A 21,675-nucleotide genomic window follows, 5' to 3' on the forward strand; every position below is an offset into this window, starting at 1 on the left:
GGGGGGGGGGGGTGCGGGAGGAAGATCAGTCAAATGCCATTGTGAAAACAGAAATCAGGAGTGAAAGAAAAATCACAGATTAAAATAAAGCACAGGGGTCTATGTTTTGGAAAGACAGTTCTCTAACATTTTCTATTTCATCAAATATGCAAAGGGAAGCAGGGGAGTCCCCCGGACCTATAACCAAAGTCAAGTTTTTCTTCTGTTCATACCCTGGAAAGTTTGGTGGTTGTGGTAGGAAGTTTCAATTTTAAATGATTATGTACATATTTTTGTAATTTCCGAAGGGAATCGCGACACCTTCCCTGAGATATCCTCCACCAGCAAATAGGGCATTTGGAATATTTCTGTTTAAGCATACATCCTAAAGTTTCCTGGTGAATTTGCGAAGGGCAGGCACAGACATGCCAAATTTCATTTCTGTATCAATCAAGATGTTCTCTGAAAGGTCACCCAGAGGCGAAACCTTCAACTTCACTTTTCTTGAACTTGATCAAACATCACACATAATTTGAGCAACTCTAAGTGGATGAGTTATATTTTTCGTGTTTGGGGTTTTTGGGGTGAGGTGAAAGAGGAAAGACATGAACTCACATGGGAAACATACAAAATCTGTTCAGGGGGTTTTCAAGGTAAAACAGGCTTTTAAAGCATTGTAAACAGTCTGTAACAAATGCTCCATACACTTCAACCCTCAAGTAACCCCTCCCCTCCCCAGTCCCAGTATATATCTGGAGATCTTATCTACCGTTAACTTCATTCCCAGAAATAGCTTTCTGTTTTTTTAGGGTTTTTTGCAGAAGTGAAACTGTTGATGAAGAAAACTTGGTGCAGCCAAAGAATTTTAAAATGGGTTGGCGTGAGTGGGAGAAAAAAGAAGACGGCATTTCAGAATGCGACGACTTTCCTTCAAAGCACGAGAAACTTCCGAGATCCAGTAACTTAGTTCCTACAAGTGACAGGCAACCTCGTCCCAGCTTCCTTATCCCTCACCACCTCTACCAAGGACAAGCTGGGCGAAGCCCAGTCCTCCACAAGGATTTTACTTTATTTTGTGGACAGTCTAGCTCTGGCTACTTACAAAAGAGTTGAGCTGGGTGCCACCTTTAAAAGGTGTACGCTCTGACTTGCTGAATGGTCAGTGTGCTGTGCCTTCATCGCACTGCGCTTTCTCTGTAACAGCCCTGGGTCTGGACTTCCGCGTGGCCCCGTCTCTACTGCTACACCGAAGGCCACACTTCAGTGCTTGCCCTGGCCTTTTACACCACCTTCTCCGACGTGTCCACACAATTAAAACCAACTGTGCTATTTTTTTTTTAGTATGTTTTTTATTGATCTCAGGAAGAGGAAGGGAGAGGGAGAGAGAGATAGAAGCATCAATGATGAGAGAGAATCATCGATCGGCTGCCTCCTACATGCCCCTTCCTGAGGATCGAGCTCGCAACCCAGGCAGGTGCCTTGACTGGGAATCAAATGCAGAACTCCTGGTTCATGGGTCGACACTCAACCACTGAGCCACACTGGGTGGGCATCTGTGCTATTTTATGATAAGACCTATAAGAAGAAGGCCAGAGACTGAGTGATGGTGGACCCTGAATTCCTCTTGTTCCAGATGAAGGCTTCCACTCAGCAATATTTTGACGCCATAAACTTGGGACCCAGGAAGCTCTTTTTAAAAAGGTTCAATGAAGAGACCAGTCAGGAGAAAGCAAAAGGCACCTCTAGGGCCTCCAGTGATTTGCGAACAGTCATCACACACGACTGTGGCCCTGGGCTCAGTGGCCAGCAGAAGACAGGGGACCCCACAAAGGATGCAGCCCAGTGCCCGGCTCCTTTCCGAAAAGAACAACACATACAGCTGGAATCCTTTGACTTTATTTTTGTTAATCTCTAGGGTGACCCACGTGGTCCTGATTTTTCAGTCTATTACGATAGCCCATGCACTTAGCATTCAGCATACTGTCATCAATTAGAAAAAAAAAATAAAACAAATCGGGCTACCTCAGATGGAAACATCTACAAAGAGAAGCTTAAGGAGACTAACATCCCATTTCCCAAACAAAGGAAACCTCCTTATTCTCACAATGGCTTCTCTGGTCAGACCCCAACAAATCGAAGTACTGGCTTATAGCTCATTCACCTCTAGAACAAACTGCCAGCCCAGTGAAAACCAAAGGTGTTTCACTTTATGATTACAGAGGGGATAACAATGTTCCCAAGAGGATTATCACCACTGGTCTAATTAAATTAAAGCGCTGCAGACAGTATGGGTGCATTCAAGTGTTGTAGGAGGATAAACTGCCAGAGGAGGTCAATGATGTGACTACAAGGGCCGTGATGTGGCTGCATTATTGTTCAGGTGCTGAAAAAAACAACAGGCTGCTCTCAAATTTGCAGACACAACCTATCAAACCAACCTGCAGATCAAAAGGGCAGCCCTGCCATTTCCAAGGCCAACTGTAATATCCGTGAGAAGAGTGGGTGGGGGGCGGGAGAGCTGCACCGAGCTCTGAAAAGAAAAAATGAGGCTAAAGACAGTTTTAGGCAAAAGATGGAATGTAAATTTTACTATTATAGAAAGCTTTTCCCCTAAAATAATGTAATGGAATATGGAGTAGGGTCACTATAAGCACAACTACTAAAACCAGAATGAGTTCTATGCCCCTTCTTCATTCCTTCCCCAACCACAGAGGGCCAGTGACAGGTACCCAGCTAATGCTGTTCATGTTTATTTATTTATTTGTTTGTTTGAAAACATATTTTTATTGATTTCAGAGAGGAAGGGAGAGGTAGAGAAAGACAGATACACCAATGATGAAAGAGAATCATTGATCGGCTGCCTACTGGGGATTGAGCCCACAGCCCGGGCATGTGCCCTGACCAGGATCGAACTGCTGACATTCAATCACTGAGCCACGTCGGCAGGGCACTGCTGCTCATTTTTAAATTGAGTGCTTAGGAACCTGTGACTATCATGTAAAACAAGCTTATGCATTATGTGCCAAGTAGAAACATTGCATTTCTTCCCATCCCCTAACCCATGGCTGCATAGTATGGAAGAGTGGAAAAATATTCTCATTACCAAAAAGTCTTTCCTATTCAAAATTAATCAAATCCTGGGGATCCCCCTAGTGCACTTATGTATTTGCTTTTACACCATTGACTCTTTGATGAGGCTGAAAGGTTAAGAAATATAGAGCTTATTACTAGTAAAATGTTAACTTCCTGGGAATAAAAAAGATCAAGCATTTCTGAAATTGAGAAAAACCAAAAGAAAGTTTGGTTGTGCTTGCTAAAAGATGGTTTGCAGGTCATTTCAAAGACTCCTCTACTGCAAAGCTGAGATTGTCCTTGGTTTAGGACCCATTTAGAAAACTAGTCCCATCTCCATTATAAATGCCAGGGTTACCCAGGGATGGTCTCTGAAGCCTGTGTAGAGCACTGAAGAGGAAGTGTCTTGGAAACAGCGGTGACCATGACCATTTCCTGGGGAATGCTAGCAAAAATGCCACAGGTACCCTTCGTGTCCTGCAGCTTTGTGGTGTCTCATGCATGCGCTGAAATTCATCAACCCGGACAAGATGGAAAACAGCAGGCACCAGAGATACAACAGTCACGTGGGTGACATTCAATACTTGGAGGAAAGGACTCTTTTCCACCCTGAAGGTTTTTAGGAAAGCTGATGCTTGTATTATAGTTGTTTCCTGTACATTGAACAGGAGGAATCTCTTCTCTGGGAAGCTATTTATTGAGATTTGCTAAACTGAAGTCTGAATACACTTTTACTTAAGTACCCTCTTCTGGCTCCAAAATGATTTAAGGTGGTGGCTTTGGCTTCTTTAAATAAGCTTTCATTAACACATCACCAAAAAATGTGCAAGATTGAAATTTGAGTGGCACTGTTTTCTAGGTTTTTGGCATCACGGATACAAACAGACATATATAGGAACCTAAACTCGTGAATGTCGACTTTATTCATATGAATAACTACGTTCAATATTTTGTTTTATCCCAAATTTAGCAAGATCAACCTAAAGAACTCAATAAAAAATGCAATTGTGGGTCTTCTTTAGATAATATACTAGTACATTGTATACACAGAGCATGGCTTATTGGGTATCTCCCCAGAAAAGTATACCTTAAGATCTGGGATACACTTTAGGAACTGAGGTGTTCAATGGAATTTTGAAGTAGAAAACCAGGGCCATTAAATCACAGCAGTGCAGTTGCAATGCTATCTTTCCATCCCATGCAGGCTCCAGAAGACACCTAACCCAGCATCCCCAGTCAGCTCTTCTAGTGGCCAGCTCCTCCCTGGAGAGCAACATCCCTCTGGGTCAGGGGTGGGGAACTTTTTTTTCTGCCAAGGGCCATTTGGATATTTATAACATCATTCGTGGGCCATACAAAATTATCAACTTAAAAATTAGCCTGCTTGCTATATTTTTGGTCAAACATTTAATTAACTCATCCCTAATGCCTTGGCAGGGCCAGACCAAATTATTTCCAGGGCCTTATACGGCCCAAGGGCCGGACATTCCCCACCCCTGCTCTGGCTGGCTGCTCAAGGCATTAGGTTTTTACAACCCAATTCGTCTTTGGCTTTTAACATGATCGAAATGACTGGGGGGCCGAAACCGGTTTGGCTCAGTGGATAGAGCGTCGGTCTGCGGACTGTAAGGTCCCAGGGTCGGTTCCGGTCAAGGGCATGTACCTGGGTTGCAGGCACATCCCCAGTAGGAGATGTGCAGGAGGCAGCTAATCGATGTTTCTCTCCCATCGATGTTTCCAACTCTCTATATCTCTCCCTTCCTCTCTGTAAAAACTCAATAAAGTAAAAAAATAAAAAGATATGACTGGGGGAATGGCAGTACCCTCTAAAAATTAGATGGATGGGAAATATATTCCTGGTCTCTAGAGCTTCCTCTCTTGGTTGCCCAGACACCCAATCAGCCCTGCAGTGGGGGTAGTGCCCAACAAACCACATTCACACTGTTGTGGGCATCTTCCTAGGAGCACAGCTTCACCAGTTTAAGGAGTGTTCTTGCTTTGGACATAGAAGAAGATGGGTTCAGGACCTGAAATATGCAGGTTCTTGAAAATTTATAACTGAAAGCGTCCTTTTCCTCACCTCCCTGGCCTATTATATCCTAAAATCAGAAGACTGGGTCTTGTGTTTGTGAAATAGATACAAGTAAGTCAAAGCATCTTACATCTTCCTTTTACATGGAACAATGTTATCTATGTACATCGACATGAGCAAAATGAATAAAAAGATAGACCCAGGAATCAAGCATTGCTACAAAAGACAATTAAGGTTTTCTATGATCATTATGAAGTATTTCAGCACTCATCAGACCACTAGGAGACCAGGTCTATCCTAGCTGTTATGAATTCTGCCACCATAACTCCTAGAATTTCCCAGATGGCCCAAATATTTAAAATGCTGGGTCATTTTACCCATAAATACATATCAGTACTCATGCACAATACCACGTGTCCCAGTCTTAGTTGGACAATACCATCACTGCAGGAAGAGGAGCTGGCATTAAGAGAACCCTTGGCATGTATTTCTCATGAAGCCTTTGTTTCAGACTCACAATAACCCTGTAGGGAAGGCTTCATTATCTCCACTCCACATGAGCAACCTGATCTGAAGCTCACAGGGGTTGAGCAACTTGTGCAAGTCACCAGCCTGGCAGATAGGATACTTGTTACAAAGAGGAACCCTGAGAAATGACATTTAAGAAGTGCCAGCCGATCCACAATGGCTGAAAGAAGGGGACCAAATGCGATGTCCCGGAGAAGTTCTCCCAGCATGAGCTCTGAGCAGGTGCAGCCGTTAGAATCCAACCAGGGATGTGCTACCTGTGGGCATGAGCAGCAGGGCCAACGGGCATTTACAGACTTCTTGTGCATAGGATGACTTCACCTTGCATAGATATCTCATCTTGGGGAATTTTTCAGTAAAAATATGTTACTTTTACCTATAAAATTTTCCTTAACAATAACAAAATACATTTCCCCTCCTCAAATCCTTCCCATTTATTCAAGTGCACCCAATCGAAGCGTACAGGCAAGACAAACAGGAGTAGTTCAGAGGAAAGGCTCCTGTCAACATTTACTCGGAACCGGCAGTGTCCAGATGTCCATACTAAGAAGGAGCTCAGCCTGCCTCCAGAAATCACCGTGGCCACAGTCCAACAAGCTTCTCCAACGGCCTGAAGATGAGGGTCCCAGTCTCTCAAATGAGGACTGGATGAAGGCACTGAGGACATGTGTGGCCTGTGGGGGAAAAGGATTGAAAGGATCCTTGTAGGTGTCTTCAAACATGAGAAGGACTCATGTAAGGAAAAGTTAGGGTTGACTTGAAGCATCTCAGAGGACAGGGCCAGCAACATATACTTCTGCTCTGGAATTAGGTGTGACTTATTGTTCCCCCAAAACCTGGTTTAAGCTGAGGCTAGAAAGTGACTCTACAAGAGGTTCCTGCACTGGGAAGGCACTAAGGTGAGGTGATGGAACTTGAAGGTGCCATAAAACTCCAAGATTCTGCTTCTACGCAATCTTATATCTCCTGGCAAATCAAAGGTCACAGTGCGGGTGGTGAAGATCCAAACAAAACATGGATAGCACGGTCTCCTTCTCCATCAATCCGTCCCAGAGTCCCCCCATAGGAACCTAGGATTCTTTAAAGACAAACCCTCAAAGCAAAAAAACTGAAGTAGAGCCCTAGCTGATTTGGCTCAATGGATAGAGCGTCAGCCTGCAGACTGAAGGGTCCCGGGTTCGATTCCGGTCAAGGGCACCTGCCTGGGTTGTGGGTTCGATCCCCAGTAGGGGGTGTGCAGGAGGCAGCCGATCAATGATTCTCTCTCATCACTGATGTTTCTATGTCTTTCTCCCTCTCCCTTCCTCTCTGAAATCAATAAAAACTATTTTTAAAAAAACTGAAGTAGATTTCTTTATTGTTCTAATTCTAACACATTTTAATGAAGATCCTTTCCAACCTTGAGATGCTACGGATTTTTTCCCTGATTTTCTTAAACATTTCTGACATGAATAGTAAGCAGAATCTCAAGCTGTGATTCCTTTTCATGCCAGGTTGTGGTTTCCAGGGATGGTTTTTGCTTGAAGGGTGCTCAGCTCATTTGGCTGGAACCTCATGCTGACGGAGATGAGGTCACAGCACAGGCTCTGGACCTGCGTCGGACAATTAAACGTGTGCCACTCCATGCCCCCGACTACTCTCCTAATCCCTGAAGTGATGCAGATGATTGCTTTCGCTCCAAGTGGAGATTACGTGAGCACAGCAACACACACCACCACTCCTGCAAGCCCCCGAGAAAGTGCAGGTCCTGCTGAGAGCGGGTCACTGCAGTGTAAGAAGCTGGTGTGACTTTATTTACGCAAAAGCAGCAGGCATGACTTCCGGGGAAAATAAAGTCTTGCCGTTGGATTGTTCCAAAAATGCCCCTAAGCTTTTGATCAGCCTTTTGAAAGAGGGTCACTACATCCTTTCTTCCTAATTTTAATAGCAGAAGAAACAGGTACTTAAATTAACAGCGGCTTACATCCTGAGCTCAACAAAAGTGACCAAGCACAGCTCTTTATTAGCTGCTTTCTCCTCCATTAATGCCATTCCCTTTCATGGTTTGGCTATTACAATTAGCCAATCTGCGGTGTTCCTGCCTTAGGCTAACGGGTAATGAACTGAGAGTTACTATTTAGTTGTATCAAGGGTGTCATTAGAAAGGTTTCTCAATTTCTCCCCCCAAAGGAGAGATACCTTCCAGGCATGTTCTACCTGCCATGTGACTGCCCTCCTACAGAATTTACAGTGCAGTGTCTCCAGCCCGGGGAATCATGGGACCTTAAAAACTGGGCAGAGGAAAGGATGGGGGGCAGGCTTCTGCAGAGCCCACAGGCAGAAGGCGCCCAAATGGTTGCTTTGAACCTGTGCTTTCATTCCTCCCTCTCTTCCTCCCTTCCCTTCTTCTGCCTGATAAACCCTTCACTCCCCACCCCTAGCAGCTTTCTGCTTTCTGTTACAGCATCACTCTGGGCTTTGCTCATCTTCATCTCTTTCTTGGGTTACTGTATCTGGACGTCTTGTAAAAGGAAGAGCATCAGATTAAAAGAAGCTAGAGCTCAAACCCACAGCCTTAGCTGCTTGCTGGGGATGACTGGAGGAGAGCCAACTCAGACCTCCTTTCAAACTAAAAAGGGTTTTGCCCTGTGATTTATCTTCACAAGATGTCTATAGCTTAAATGGCCCACATGCCTGATAAGAAGGTTTTAAAAACTTTGATACCAGAGCAAGGTTTACATTCTAATTCACATGAGGGTAATCCCCAAAAATGCTGAATAAAGTCTTAAAATGGCAGCCCCAATGAAGCTGTCTGCACGAAGTCCTACAAGGTCCTAAGTGGATCCAGCCCATTTCCAATGAACCAGGAGACGCCCCCTCCCCCTGGATCAGCAAGGAAAAGACCGGGTTACAACCACTGCCATGCTCACATTGAACAAAGCCCCTTAGTCTACCTATATCAGATAATTCCTGGGTTGCCTCAGGCTGAGAAATAAATACAAATAGAAAAAGCCTTGTAAACTCGACCTAGAGTAACAAGCGCAAATTCAATCTGGAAAAGATTTATATCTCTGCAAAATGTTTACAACCAGAGTAATTTTCAATAAAACCATAGGAGAGCACTGTGCTTAAAAGGCAAAGTAAAAGAAGTCAGCATCTCCTCAGTGTTGCTGTCTGAGAAAATGGCATAACAATTCCCACCTTTACTGCCACATGATGCTATTGTAAGGATAAATAAGGTAAAGCTTATAAAATACTGTGTTTCTTGAAACGAAGGCTCTCTATAAATGTGAGGCATTTTATTATAAGGAATTGAGACATCTCAAATAAAGCTCTGCTTTGTATGTGTGCTTTAATAAGTAAACTTGTCTTTAGGGTGTAAAATGAGAAATTAATTTCATTGAAACGAAGACTGAAGATGACAATGACCTCACTATATGACTGACTGTGGAACTGGGGCTGACTTGATCTTTTTCCCCCCAACCTCCATCACTCTAAAAAGTAATATAAACAACATCAAATCCTGATTAAGAGTGTCACACATCTGCTATTCCTCTTTTAGAAAAACTTTTCCAGAAGTAAGAACCATCTTGGCAAGTAATTTCTACTTCTACTTGTCAAAAATCATAGAAATTCCCTGATTCTTAGACCAAGATTCTTTTTTAAAAAAAATATATTTTATTGATTTTTTACAGAGAGGAAGGGAGAGAGATAGAGAGTTAGAAACATCAATGACAGAGAAACATCGATCAGCTGCCTCCTGCACATCTCCTACTGGGGATGTGCCCACAACCCAGGTACATGCCCTTGACCATAATCAAACCTGGGACCTTTCAGTCCGCAGGCCGATGCTCTATCCACTGAGCCAAACCGGTTTCAGCAGACCAAGATTCTTTATAGGAGCTCTCTGTGGTCACAGTGAGAAAGCTCTGGGAGTTTCATTGTTGACAACTGTTTACTGAAAACTCAGTTTTGCTGACAACGTGAATATTACTATGAAAAATGCCATCAGCATCAGTACCATTCTAAAAATGACAGGAAATAAAAGTATGTGTATGCACGACGACATCAGTGATTAACAGAATATTAAGCAGCTTGAAGTAATAAGGAATCTGAGGTCTGGCACTCTTGTAGTCCTGTTGTTAATGCTATTTAATAGTTTATGTTACGTAAGATCCCTGCCTTCGTTAAAACAATTAGTGCTCAACAGTACATGAAAAATACGCTTGAATTTCCACATACTTCAGGAACTCAGGACCAGCTAACAATTTAGGAAACACACATTTTATATCAGGTATTCTGAATCTTAACTGCACCCCAGAATCATCTGAAGAAATCTTAAGGGGGGAAAATAATCCCAGCATTCAAGGAAATCGGCCAGGCACCAATATTTTTAAAGCCCCCCCCCTCCCCGCCCCCACCCCCATGATTTCAATATGCAGAGGAGTAAGGCTGAGAATCACTGTTTTAAATCAAGACAGAAATAATAAAGTCAGGATACACATGAAATGATTATCTTTCACAATAGGTTTTTAGACACTTTTCAAATCAATTTGCCAACTGTCCTTCCCTCCTGAGTAACTGCTATTGTTCTGCTTTTAACCATAAAATGTAGATTATCAGTATAATTCAGGCAGTTAGTTCCTACTCGGTGACTGCCTGGCCAATATATGAACAAACCGCTCAGACAGGTGTGCCTGCTATGGTTCCTCTTCTTTCCCAACTGCCTCTGGAGTTCCCCCATCCCCACCCCCAGGAAGTCTGATTAGCATCTCCTCCTGTAGCTTCTCATGGAGCCCGTGTGCCCAGCATGAGCTGCACTTGTAGCAGGAGCAAGACAAGGTTAATGAAGGAGAAGCAAGAAGGGACGGAAACCCATTCCACTTCTGACCTGCCCTTCCTTCCCCTTCTCCCTCCCAGAAGGCTGTCTTGTGCTCAAGCCCCAGACGCCCTTCTCCTGCTCAAGAATGAATCCCCACCCCGTCGCTTTTCTCTAGAAGAGGAGCGTGATCCCCGAGCTGGCTGTCAGGGCGGCCTTTGTGCCACTCCAAGGTGGCGAGTGCGACATGTAGGGCTTTTTTCTCCTCAAAGTAACCTTGGTACTAGTGGTTAGGTCTCTGTTTTTGCACAATGAACTATCAACTGATTGTAATTTTTTAAAGAAATGCTTTGAACTCCAAGCAGCTAACTTCTTAATAAAATCTTAGAACCCTGAACTAGTAAAGAGGCTGCTAAGGTCTTAAGACAGTTACGGTCTTTCAATGACATATGCTCCTAACACCCTGGGGTCATGTCACCAGCACCAGCACAAAACCACTTGACAGATGTAGGAACTGAGGTTGAAGGAGTAACAAGATTCTTGAAAGAATCACCTAACTTCTCTGGAGGGAGCTAGCAGTCCTCAGCCCGAAGTTGTCATCTGTCCCCAGCTACCTTCTGCCTATAATGTTGCTGAAACTCTTGGTTATCATGATAAAGTCTGTGTGCAAAGTGGCTCTGAAGGGGGAAGAGAGCTTCCTGAAGGTCTTTGCTGATTTATTTATTCATTCCTTGGCAAAAACAATATAAAAAAAAACCCACTGGAACTTAAAGACTCAATTTCTTCCTATAAAAAATTTTTTTCCACAGGTTTGAAGTATTAAGATGTTATCAATATTTTTTTTCTTCTTCTTTTAAGCAAAATACAACTCTAAAACAGTGACAGAACCATGACACAAATATGGCTTTATCATCTGATATTCACTCAAGTATTGAAACTGCTTGATTGGGCAGTAATTCTCTTTGCATCCTTAGGAAGCAATCCGCCAACCAAGTCATAAAGCCATGCCAGAGTATCACCAGTCAAGCCTCACCAGTGGTTTCAACAACAATCCTGACATGGAGACTGGAAAAATAAAGCAGTCTACCCTTCAAAAACTGGCCTTGCAGGTGTTAGGCCAAGATGACAGGACAAATATTGATAAGATGAAAATCTCTGCATGACTCTGAATATCCTAAAACCAAAATAAATATCCCACTCATCTCAAACCACTCACTGTCAATAAACACTTTCTAGTTCAGTAGAGGTGTTTAGAAAACTTCTTACAGTTGATTATAGGTTTTCAACTCTATCATCCTGACTCACAGCTGTAAGCAGTTCCCTCCCCACCCATGGGCTCAGTGGTGGGTACCTCATTCAGGGCTTCCCCTCCTGCCTCTCCTCGAGCCTCCCCAGTCTGTGCTTTCCGAACCTTCTCAGCAGACCCTGGCCTTGAGTTTGGATCTAGGCCTCAGTTTCAGTTCCTTGTTTCCAGGTCGATGGTTTGCTGGAGCCTGGACTTAGATGTTCCTGTGTCCACATCCACAGTTGGGGGCCTACTTCGCTTTCCCCTTCCCCTCAGACCCCCTAACCACACTGGAGTCCAAGACCTCCTACTCACCCAGGGGTGAAGGCTGTCATTAGCAGAAAACTCCCCAGGAGCAGGGACCTTGGCTGTCCTGTTCACCGCCACATCCCTGTGGCTGAGCGGTGCTTGCTGGCTCACTGCACCACTTGTTAAGTATTTGCTGAATGAATGAAGGAGCCTCATTAGACAATCTCACAGCACTTCTTACTGCCAACACAAACTCATCTTTTGGCCTGTGTTTCCCCCCAGGGCCATCTAGTGACTTGTTGACAAAGTTTTAAGTCCAACCATCTACACACAAATCTTGCTACAAGCTGCCAGCACCACCCCATCTCCCACTTCTCTCCAGGTGACACATTCACTGCCCGATGAGCCAGTTATTTGACTTGTCTTATGCCTATTCCAGGTGGTTCCAAGTTCCTGGAATACCTTACCTACTACGATCTCACCCTATTCACTCTGCTGCCTCTCAAGAAAAATGCTCTATAATGTACTTACACTTATTCCAGTGATGCCATCATTCCTCAAAGTACTCCAGAAACACCTCTTTTAGGGCTTTCAGAGCCAGTTACAAATAATGGCTTATTGCTGCTATTTCTTTTATCTGACCAAAAACCTTACTCATCAGATTTGATGCCAAATGATGCTGGCGATTTCCTAAATTTAAAGCTCAGGTCGAGGACCAAAGTTGTTCATTACTCTAATTACCCATGTAGTATTTCTCTCCCAGCTGGACTTACAAAAGGTGGTGACAGAGTCTATTTATGTTATTGACTCCACTCCCCTAGCACAGTGCCTGATACACTGTAGATACACAACTGATCACTGGTGAGTGAAACAATGATCTGAAGACCTTCCTAAAAGCGTTTTCTTTGATTCAAACAATACCTGCTTGGCACTGCTAGATGCTAAGAATATAGAGATAAGAAAAAAAAGTAAAAAAAAAAATATCTTCTTTAAGGAGTTTCAAGTCTAAGGGGGAGGGGACTTTAAAGGGAAAGAAAACTAACTATTATTTATAGTCAACTCTTCTGTAACAGGCACATATATTATTTCATTTCAATTTCCCAGCAATCAAATAAGCGTACATTTTAATTCCCTTTTTTTTAAAGACTAAGAAATTGGGATTCAGCAATGTTATATAACTTGCATAATGTTAATAGGTGGCAGGCCAGTCTCTGAACCCAGAGCCTTTGGACAACAAAACCTAGGTCCTTCCTTGCACAACACCAAGCAAGGCGTGTACAACTGTCTTGTAAGTGACTACTTTTGAAACTCTGAAGGGGACCAGACTTACATGGATATTTGAGTGCTGGGATGGGTGTACCCTTTTTCAGCCTTACCCCATACTACTCCAGAAATCACATTAGGTGACACACCAACTCATCTCACTGAGAAGTAGTCCAAAGACCAGCTCCCTTGCCCTAATTGCTACCTGCATCAAGAAGCAAGGCTTGATTAATCGGAGGTCCATAACCTCCATTCTGTGCTGATCTCGAAGGTATTTTAGTGTAGAAGTTGCCATGTGAATGTTGGTGGACATTCAAATGCCTTCAGAGGGGATAAGTGGATTAACCAGCAGATAAGCACTGGAACATGTGGAATTGGAGGCTTGTGAGCAGGAATTAGTGTCACTACAAGGGCCACCTTTGGGACACATGCTATAAATTACCATGACATTCTGCCCATTCCTACTGAGGAAAAGATGAGGAATGGAGCCTTTCAAATTTCATTTCAGAGACAAAAATTTCGTATTATCACACACACACACAAAAAACACACACTAGACTCTAGGGAACATGTTTTCCTTGCCCCTAGATTTCTTCATTTCTAAATATATTTTTGAGCAGTGCAGAGTGGTGGATAAGAGCTATAGCTTCATCTATAAAATGGATAATAACACTGGCTCTACTTTAAAGGTTGTAAGGATTGAAGGAGATAATACATTAAAAGTTAGCATGGGGCCTGGCGCAGTTTAATAACTATCAATGACAAGTATATGTGTCAGCATGTGGCAGATCTGAAGGACATACAGAGATACACACATAGATACGGTCATTTCTGAAATGGCTTCATGGCTCCATCTGTGGTAGGCTCAAGATATCACATAATTACATAGAGAACTATGTGAAAAAAGACATGATGCTCATGTAAAACTATTATCTGTTATAGAGCTTAAATCGCTTTTGAGTGCCTTTACAAATCATGGTTTTAAGCAAGGGGGGTGGAGGGGATGAGACAATGGTAATCAAAAGATTCGATTCTTATAAAGATGCTGCCTGTAGGAGAAGTGGCCACTGCCAGGTCTGCATGTCCTGGCATGACCAGATAATCCATTTGTCTGGACCGGGTAGATACTCAATGAGAGATATTTCATGTAATTACTGTAACATTAAGACCCATAGTCTGTCCAAAGGGAAAAGTTGCATTTTCTTCTTTTGAGTAAAATACTAGTGACCACATGAAACACCAAGTGGTTTTCCGGCTGTCCACTACAATAGGTGCATCAGGTCGGCTTTCAACGCCAGCTTCACCTGGATTTACAGATCAATCCCTCATTACCATCAAGCACAGGGGCGGGTGTGGGGAAGGTGCCCGTCTTGCTCTAATAATGAACACATTTCATTTCTTGCATGGAGGTAACTGGTTCTTTGTTAATGACACCTCCTTCCCAATTGGTTCCATAAGCACTCAGGGGCAGCGTGGCCTCATGTGAATTGTTAGGAGGAGAGTCTGGTATGATTATTCCATCAGAACCTACTCACCGTGTACTTGCTCTCCTTTACTTACAACCTTTTCTGTAACCTCGGAAATTAAACAGAGGGGGAAGAAGGAAAACAAGGTGACATGTCAAGGAGCCTGGGGTAGGCGGAAGGGCTAAGGGAAAATGGAGAGGTAAATAAAATATATTCAGCACCTTCCATGTGCCAGACACTTAGGATATGATAGCTTTCTGTTTTATAAGTGAAAAAATAAACAAGTCTCAGCAAGCTTAAAGAACTTGTTTTCCAGTGTCATACAAGAAGTGGTGCGAGGAGTTGAATCAAGCCGGGTCAGGTTCCTGAGCCATGATCCTTCTACGTTTTCTCCCCAAAATGAGGAGTAGGGATCTTTGACAAAATGAACATGGTACTTCCATGGAATCATGGGAGGTAGTAAAGAATAAGTTAGACAGCTTTTGAAAGTTCTAGTGTTTCACATGATGATTGCAAACCTGGAGTGGGGCAATTTGGATATTCTGACACTCGGGGTAATGTATATAGGCCCAGTGTCAGGATTGTTCCAGGTCCCCTGTCGGCAGGAAAAGGCAGGGAGCACCTGGAGAAGCATGGCGGCCTACTGCCTCCCTGACACTGACAAAGCACTGCGTGCAAACGACACAGTGTAAGATGGCAGAGAACCATGGGGCGGGACATCATGGGTGGAAATGCGCTGAGTATGGAAAAGGATTTGTACTTGAAGGAAAATACCCTCCTTGTGAGCAGAGTTTATTCAAAAAGATGGAGTCTGTTTCCTTTTTGACCTCTCCTGCTTCCTGCTTCTTTCCTCACAGTAAGTTTGAATAGAAAGGGGCCCCAGGAATCGAGACCAGTATCCTCATTTCTCAGATGAAAAATCTGAGACCCACAGAAGTATCTGAAATCACACTTCTTGTTTCAAAAATCAGGTAGGTATCAGTTCCTGTTTTCGTTTTTCACTGTATACTGGAGTAAAGGGAGACAGAGTAGACAAAACAACAACGAACAATAAAAACCAAGAAACCAGAAATTTTCCTTTGTAGACATAAAGATATCCCTACTTAATCTCGAATTCCCCTAACTCTAGGACGGTGGGTGTGTTTTGAATCTTTTTCTACCAGGTGGCATTAAAAAAATGTGTACTGCATCATCCACAAACTATTGCCTACGCCATTTCTAAAGCACCTGATCGGGTGGAAGGTAAGGACTATGGGATGGAAGGATTCTCTTTATGCAGGAAAGATTCTCTCCCTGCCCTGGTCGCCTTCTTGGCTATGACCAACCGTCCTGGTTTGCCTGGGACTGAGGGGGATTCTGGGATGTGGGATTTCAGGGTTAAAACCAGAAAGTCCCAGGGAAACAGGACAAGTAGGTCCCCTTATTGCCTTCAGTAGGGCCACGTTCTCAACTGCGCTAAAGGACCCAGACAGATAAAATGCATTTAGCTGGAAGTTTTAACTGGTCTGACACCAGCTACATGGTAGTTAACAGTTGACATTTTTAAGAAGCAGGATGAAGATTAATGACTATAAAGGGTGCTGAGCCCTTGGGGAGGAAGGTATTCTCAAAGTAGGAAGTGTTAAGTCCATAAAAGAAACAATATGAGAATGCAGTGGGGCTTTTTCATACCTAACAAGTATGACTAAACCTCTAAACACTTCCTGTTCTGTCCTATGTTTTTCTGAAATTTGCTTTTCCTTATCGGCCAAGAAGGTAGGAGAAAAGAGAATCTGTCCTCTCTTCTCTTCTTAAGAATGACAGCAGGGAATTTCACAACCTCCAAAGACTTCTAGCTTAGCAAGCCCTTGCTTTCATATACAAATATTATTGGAAAACAAACAGCACTCACTTTTCTCCATAAGGATCCTAACTTCTGGCTACATGTCATTCTGGGTGAGGATACTAGTAAACCACCTGATTAGGAGAGTACCCATTCATTCAGCCATCTAGTTGTATTTTGTACCAGAATTTGTTGTTAAACTGTGCTAAGTGCTTATACTACAACACTAAATAGGGAGAACATGTTTTTATTTCATACATTACAGTATCCTAAAGCTCAAAAAGTGCCTTTTTAGATTTATGCATGAGTCTCATTGCTGTGGAGGAAGAGAGCCACTCCCAACATAAAATTTCACCATTACATGGTTTCTCCCAGGCAGTACTTCCTATTCAAAAAGAGCAGTGCCACAAAAGGCGGTCTCCCTTTCACCATTTCTGGGTCACCAAATACACTGGAGGCACTCGGCCTAGAATGGGGGAGAAACAATGGGAACCGAGGAGGGGTTACACCAGGGCACATGCCAATAGTTCTCAATAGCCCAACGCTGCCCTGTAGTCATACATATTTGGGCAAAACATTCTCCCACCTTTTCCCAGTTTCTAGAAGTATGATTTGAATAATATAAAGTAATATCTAGGGAAGGCTAATATTCTGTGGGGCTCAGGGACCATGGGAAAGGCTTACTCTCTTTCCTCTTCCACTCTGATGGGTTGATTGTTGTACCCTCAATAAAAGAGGAAAATCAAAATCGAGCTCACAAATGCACCCACACTCTGCAGTGGAGAGAGCTGCCAACACCGTTCTCTGCACCCGAAGAATGGGGTCCAGAAGACTGCGATGACGGGGGGACAGGACAACAGAGCAGGAACAACCATCGGATATTCACCCCGCGACATGGCCAGTTCAGGTTACAATGCCACCTCCCCAGAGTCCACGGTCATTGAACTCAGCTCACCCCCTGGCTGCAATGGACCTCCCGTCCTTGGTTAGCACTCTGGGTCCTGCCTGCGTGTGGGCCTCCTGGAAGCTCTCTGGGCTTCAGTGACTCTCACCTTCCTGCAACTGTAAGTGGCTTCTTTGAGCCTGGCAATCCCAGACCAGAAGCCTTATTGGACTTCCTCTGTTTATCCAAGACTTGTCAAGCCGGTTATGCTGCTTTTCTGCCACTTTCCTTTCCAGACACTTCTAAAATGCCAAGATATCAGGAAGCAAATGAAGAATAGGGTTTTCTCACCATAATCCCAAAGACGTACAAAGGCTTGCATAGACCACGGGCTTTGCTGAGGACCTGTGGCTGTTCTCTTAAACGGTGGAGTGTGTTTTTAAAGATTGTGAGGGAAGAGTTGTCAAAAGTAAGGTCAAAGTCAAATGCACTGAGTCTCTATCATTAGTGCTGGCCTCTTTCCAGAGAGAGTACAATGCACCCCTTGAAGCTGGCGGCAAGTCCTACGGCTGTGTCAATAATAATTCTCACTTGCACAGAAAAATCCCCCAGTAGCACATAGATGTTCTTAAACGTCCCTCTCTATTTTGCAGATCTAGAAAAAGTGGTGGAAAGAAAGTATATGCCTTTGTGAATCAGCAGAAAACCTAGGATAGAACCTGGGACAGCTAATCTTCCTGCTTTAACCCACATATCTGGCACACCACAGGGGAAATGGTTATTTTTCTTTATAAAAGAGGTGATCTTCAACTTTAGAAAGGTAAGGTTTAAAAAAAACTCCAGTTAATTTGTGGAGAGAAGAATTCACAAAACAGTAGCCCTGAGCACGGCTCTTTCCAGAGGTCAAGATGGTATCTAACCAAGGTCAAGACTGTACGGAACCAAGAGTTCAAAGGCCACTGTCTTCCCCATGGTATGAGTCAGTCATGCTGAGACTGCCTCAAGGTTAAGGAGGAAAACATCAAATTGCCAGCAGTAACACCGAATTAGGACTGGGAAACTGGCTACTACTGTCACATGTCCTTTTCCATTCATAGAACAGGAGGTGACCCAGAGAACAACCCTCTCAGAGCCTCGGAGAGGCCATTTATTAGGCATGGACCCACACCTGACCCTGTGCACGCAACCCAACCCCACCTGCTCCAGGATGGCTGCCCAAAAGCTTTGAGGACCTTCAGGAAGATTCTCCAGCCAGAGGCATGGGGCCTTTGAACAGATTTCCACTCCTAATGTCCCCCCCCACCCCCCACAGGAGCACACTCACAAGTACACCCAGAAGATCAGATAAAATCCTGAAAACATGGGCAAAGTTCAACCGACAGCTGCCCCTTCTAGGCCACGAATTGGCACACCTCGCCACTTGGCAACTGTTTCTTCCTTTAGCAGATCTTACCTGCCTGAGCAGGAACTGGTGATAAGGCTAATGGTTTCCTACACTTAGGCAGACTCAGTTTAGAAACAGAACCTTAAACTGTTGCAGATCAGTTCGGTGGAATGAAGTAGAGCCACCCAAAATAAGAGAGAATGCATGTCGCAATGTTTTGTAAACTATAAAGCCCTACATACAATATTATATATCACTATTTTGATATTAAATAATGCTGAAAGTAGAATACTGCATTGTGAATAAACATCGATAACAATGGTGGAACAACTATGTGAGCACATGCATAAAGGTACAGGTAGCTGGTTACTATGTAAAAAAGGCTCGATTTTTAAAAGTCCTTCCAAGTGGTTTAAAATTTAATAAACGATAAATAAGTTTAAATGGTGCCCTTTAATTATAAATGTTTATGGTCCAATCTGAGAGTAAAAACTAGTGCCATAACCTTAACTTTGAAGGGCATCTCCCGGTGGCCTCAAGGCCAGCCCCATCTCCTCTACTACCCAGAGCAACATAAATAAATCCGGTTTTTAAAGGGGTGAACTAATCTCTTGTGAGACATACCAGTGCTTGCTAGTGTATAATCCACCCCTAATGTACTCCTCTGTGCTAAACAAATTCCAGCTTGAAAGAGGACTGGACATGCAACAGAAGCCTGCACAGAAGCCACATGTACTGAATTACAGATCCCCACACCTCCCGCCAGGTCACCTTCTGTGGAACCATCAGAACAGCACTTGGTCGTAGTGACGTGCACATACCTGCAGACCATAAGCCCCTTCACTTTCTACCCTACACATGTGATGCAGCCTGTATTAAACATGTGCTGGCATGTTTCTTCACCTTTTGTAACGATGGAAATCAGGTTCATTCGCCACACTCCTATTCAAACCTCTTAACCGGAAAACCAGCTCCAAGTGTGCTTGAGGCTGTATTTTCTCAGCTCCTCTTATCCCTTATTTTCTGTGTCTTTCTTTAGGATTAGTATTCCTCTCAAATGACTTCATGAGTGACACAGATGAGGGAAAGGAGGACTGAAGTGATATAAAACGATCAAAGGGAACATGAACAACACAAATAGAACAGGAAGCTCCCAGGCACATTGCCACTATGAGGGAGAAGGCCTGGAAGATGGTTTTTAAAATGGAGCCCCTGTCCCAACTGCTACTTTTGTGAGATGTGCAGTTGGCTTGTGCCTGGGTACAAACAGCCCCCATGGCCTACGGGGTGCAGGCATGTCTGTGGTCTGTAAGGCTCCTTCTTCGCCGTTCTCTCTATTGGGGAGTCAGACAAACTCCACATTCACTTGGGGTGGTGTTTAGATACACATGCAAGGGCAGGCTACCTCTTCAGAGCTGCAAGGCAGGGCTCTGCCCCTCTGCCCACCTGCAGTTTACCTGCCCTTCACAATGTAACAATGTCTCTTCCCTGAAAAGTTCAAATCTTGGCACTGACATTTACTCGCTGTGTAATTCTGCACAAGTGACCTGGCTCCTGAATCTCAGTTTCCTCATCTGGAAACGGGAGATAAAGATGCCTATCTTGAAAGGCTGTGCAGATTAGATGAAGTCGTGTGTGTGTGTGTGTGTGTGTGTGTGTGTGTGTGTGTGTGTGTGTGTGTGTGTGTGTGTGTGTGTCCAAGGCTCCTATTGCTCTTTTAAACACACAGAAGGTGTGTTTCTTCCTCTCTCTGGCCTAAGTACTCATATGCGTAATCCTGAACCCATCTGTACTGTTTAATTATTTTGGTTTTATATAGTATCTAGATTGTGAAGAATCGTGTTGTTTTCATGTTTTCTGTCCGATGTATGAGCTGTGCACACAGTATGACAACTGTGGTCTAGGATACCGAACAAGGGCATCATTTCCCCCACATGCAATAATATCTGGTAATGTTTCCTGAGGAAATGACTGAGCTCTGGACACAGCTGATCTCCCCTCTAGAGGGTCCCTTCCCAACAAATCCCTCCACCATTTGGAATGCCCTGAAGACCTCCCACATGTCAAGGTATCCATTCAGCTGATCACTTCTTGAGTACATAAACATTTCCTGAGTACACACTCTGGACCAACAAGAGGAACTGTGGATCCATACTTGGACACAGAAATGGTGAGGCACAATTCTCGCTTACCCTTGAGGCAACTGGAGGGCGTCAGACAGAAAGGCGACAAACTCTCAAAAAAAGAGAGCCTATCAGATGTTAAGGGATGAGAGCACATGTCAGTCCGATGAGACAAAGTGGAAGAAATCTAAATTCCGCCTGAGAACACTATTCTGAACTGTTAAATATAGATTGCCTTTGAGATAGACCTTCAATACACTTACCTTGTAGAAATAGTAGGTAAAAGGGAAGGCCCATTCTGGTCTGTCACAAAATAGGTCAATACTTATAAAGTCAAATGTCATTCCAAAGACACCCTCAGGATTGCCAAGTCCTTGTCAGTACCTTTCCTCACGTTAAGCCATGTACATTCCAATACAAAAGAATTTTCTTGCAACTCTAACTTGGAATCTTGACCAATCCATTCACACACATATTCACAGCATGACATGTAAGTATTTAGCACCAGATGAGGTGTTGAGTGAAAAAAAAAATAAGAAAGAAAGAATATAAGTCTTAAAAATCTCCCTGCCAATTCCTAGCAGAGAATGAACAGGCCCTGGAGAAAAGATGTGCCTGGACCCAAGGCGAACTTGACAGAAGTGGAGTGGTAGCCAGTTCACGAGCGAAGAAATACATGGTCACAAAACTCCAGTCTTCCCAGTGGGAAGTGGGAGCACCCACGGGCAGGAGAATAGGGCCTCTCTGTGCACCCCGGAGGAGCTCAAACCCAGACCTTGGTGTCCTGTTGG

General features: G+C 43.7%; 1 protein-coding gene across 1 annotated transcript in view; it reads right to left on the reverse strand.

Moving 5' to 3' along the window:
• Window positions 1-12,174, reverse strand: part of ETV6 (ets variant 6) — a 145,716-nt gene extending 133,542 nt beyond the window's left edge. Inside the window, exon 1 of the mRNA XM_015561676.1 lies at window positions 12,010-12,174. Coding sequence (XP_015417162.1) covers window positions 12,010-12,159 — 150 coding nt within the window. The 5' untranslated portion in view covers window positions 12,160-12,174. The remainder of the gene's footprint in view (window positions 1-12,009) is intronic.
• Between the last annotated feature and the right edge of the window lie 9,501 nt (window positions 12,175-21,675).

The sequence above is a fragment of the Myotis davidii genome, unplaced genomic scaffold, assembly GCF_000327345.1.
Source record: "Myotis davidii unplaced genomic scaffold, ASM32734v1 scaffold1017, whole genome shotgun sequence".
Lineage (NCBI taxonomy): Eukaryota > Metazoa > Chordata > Mammalia > Chiroptera > Vespertilionidae > Myotis > Myotis davidii.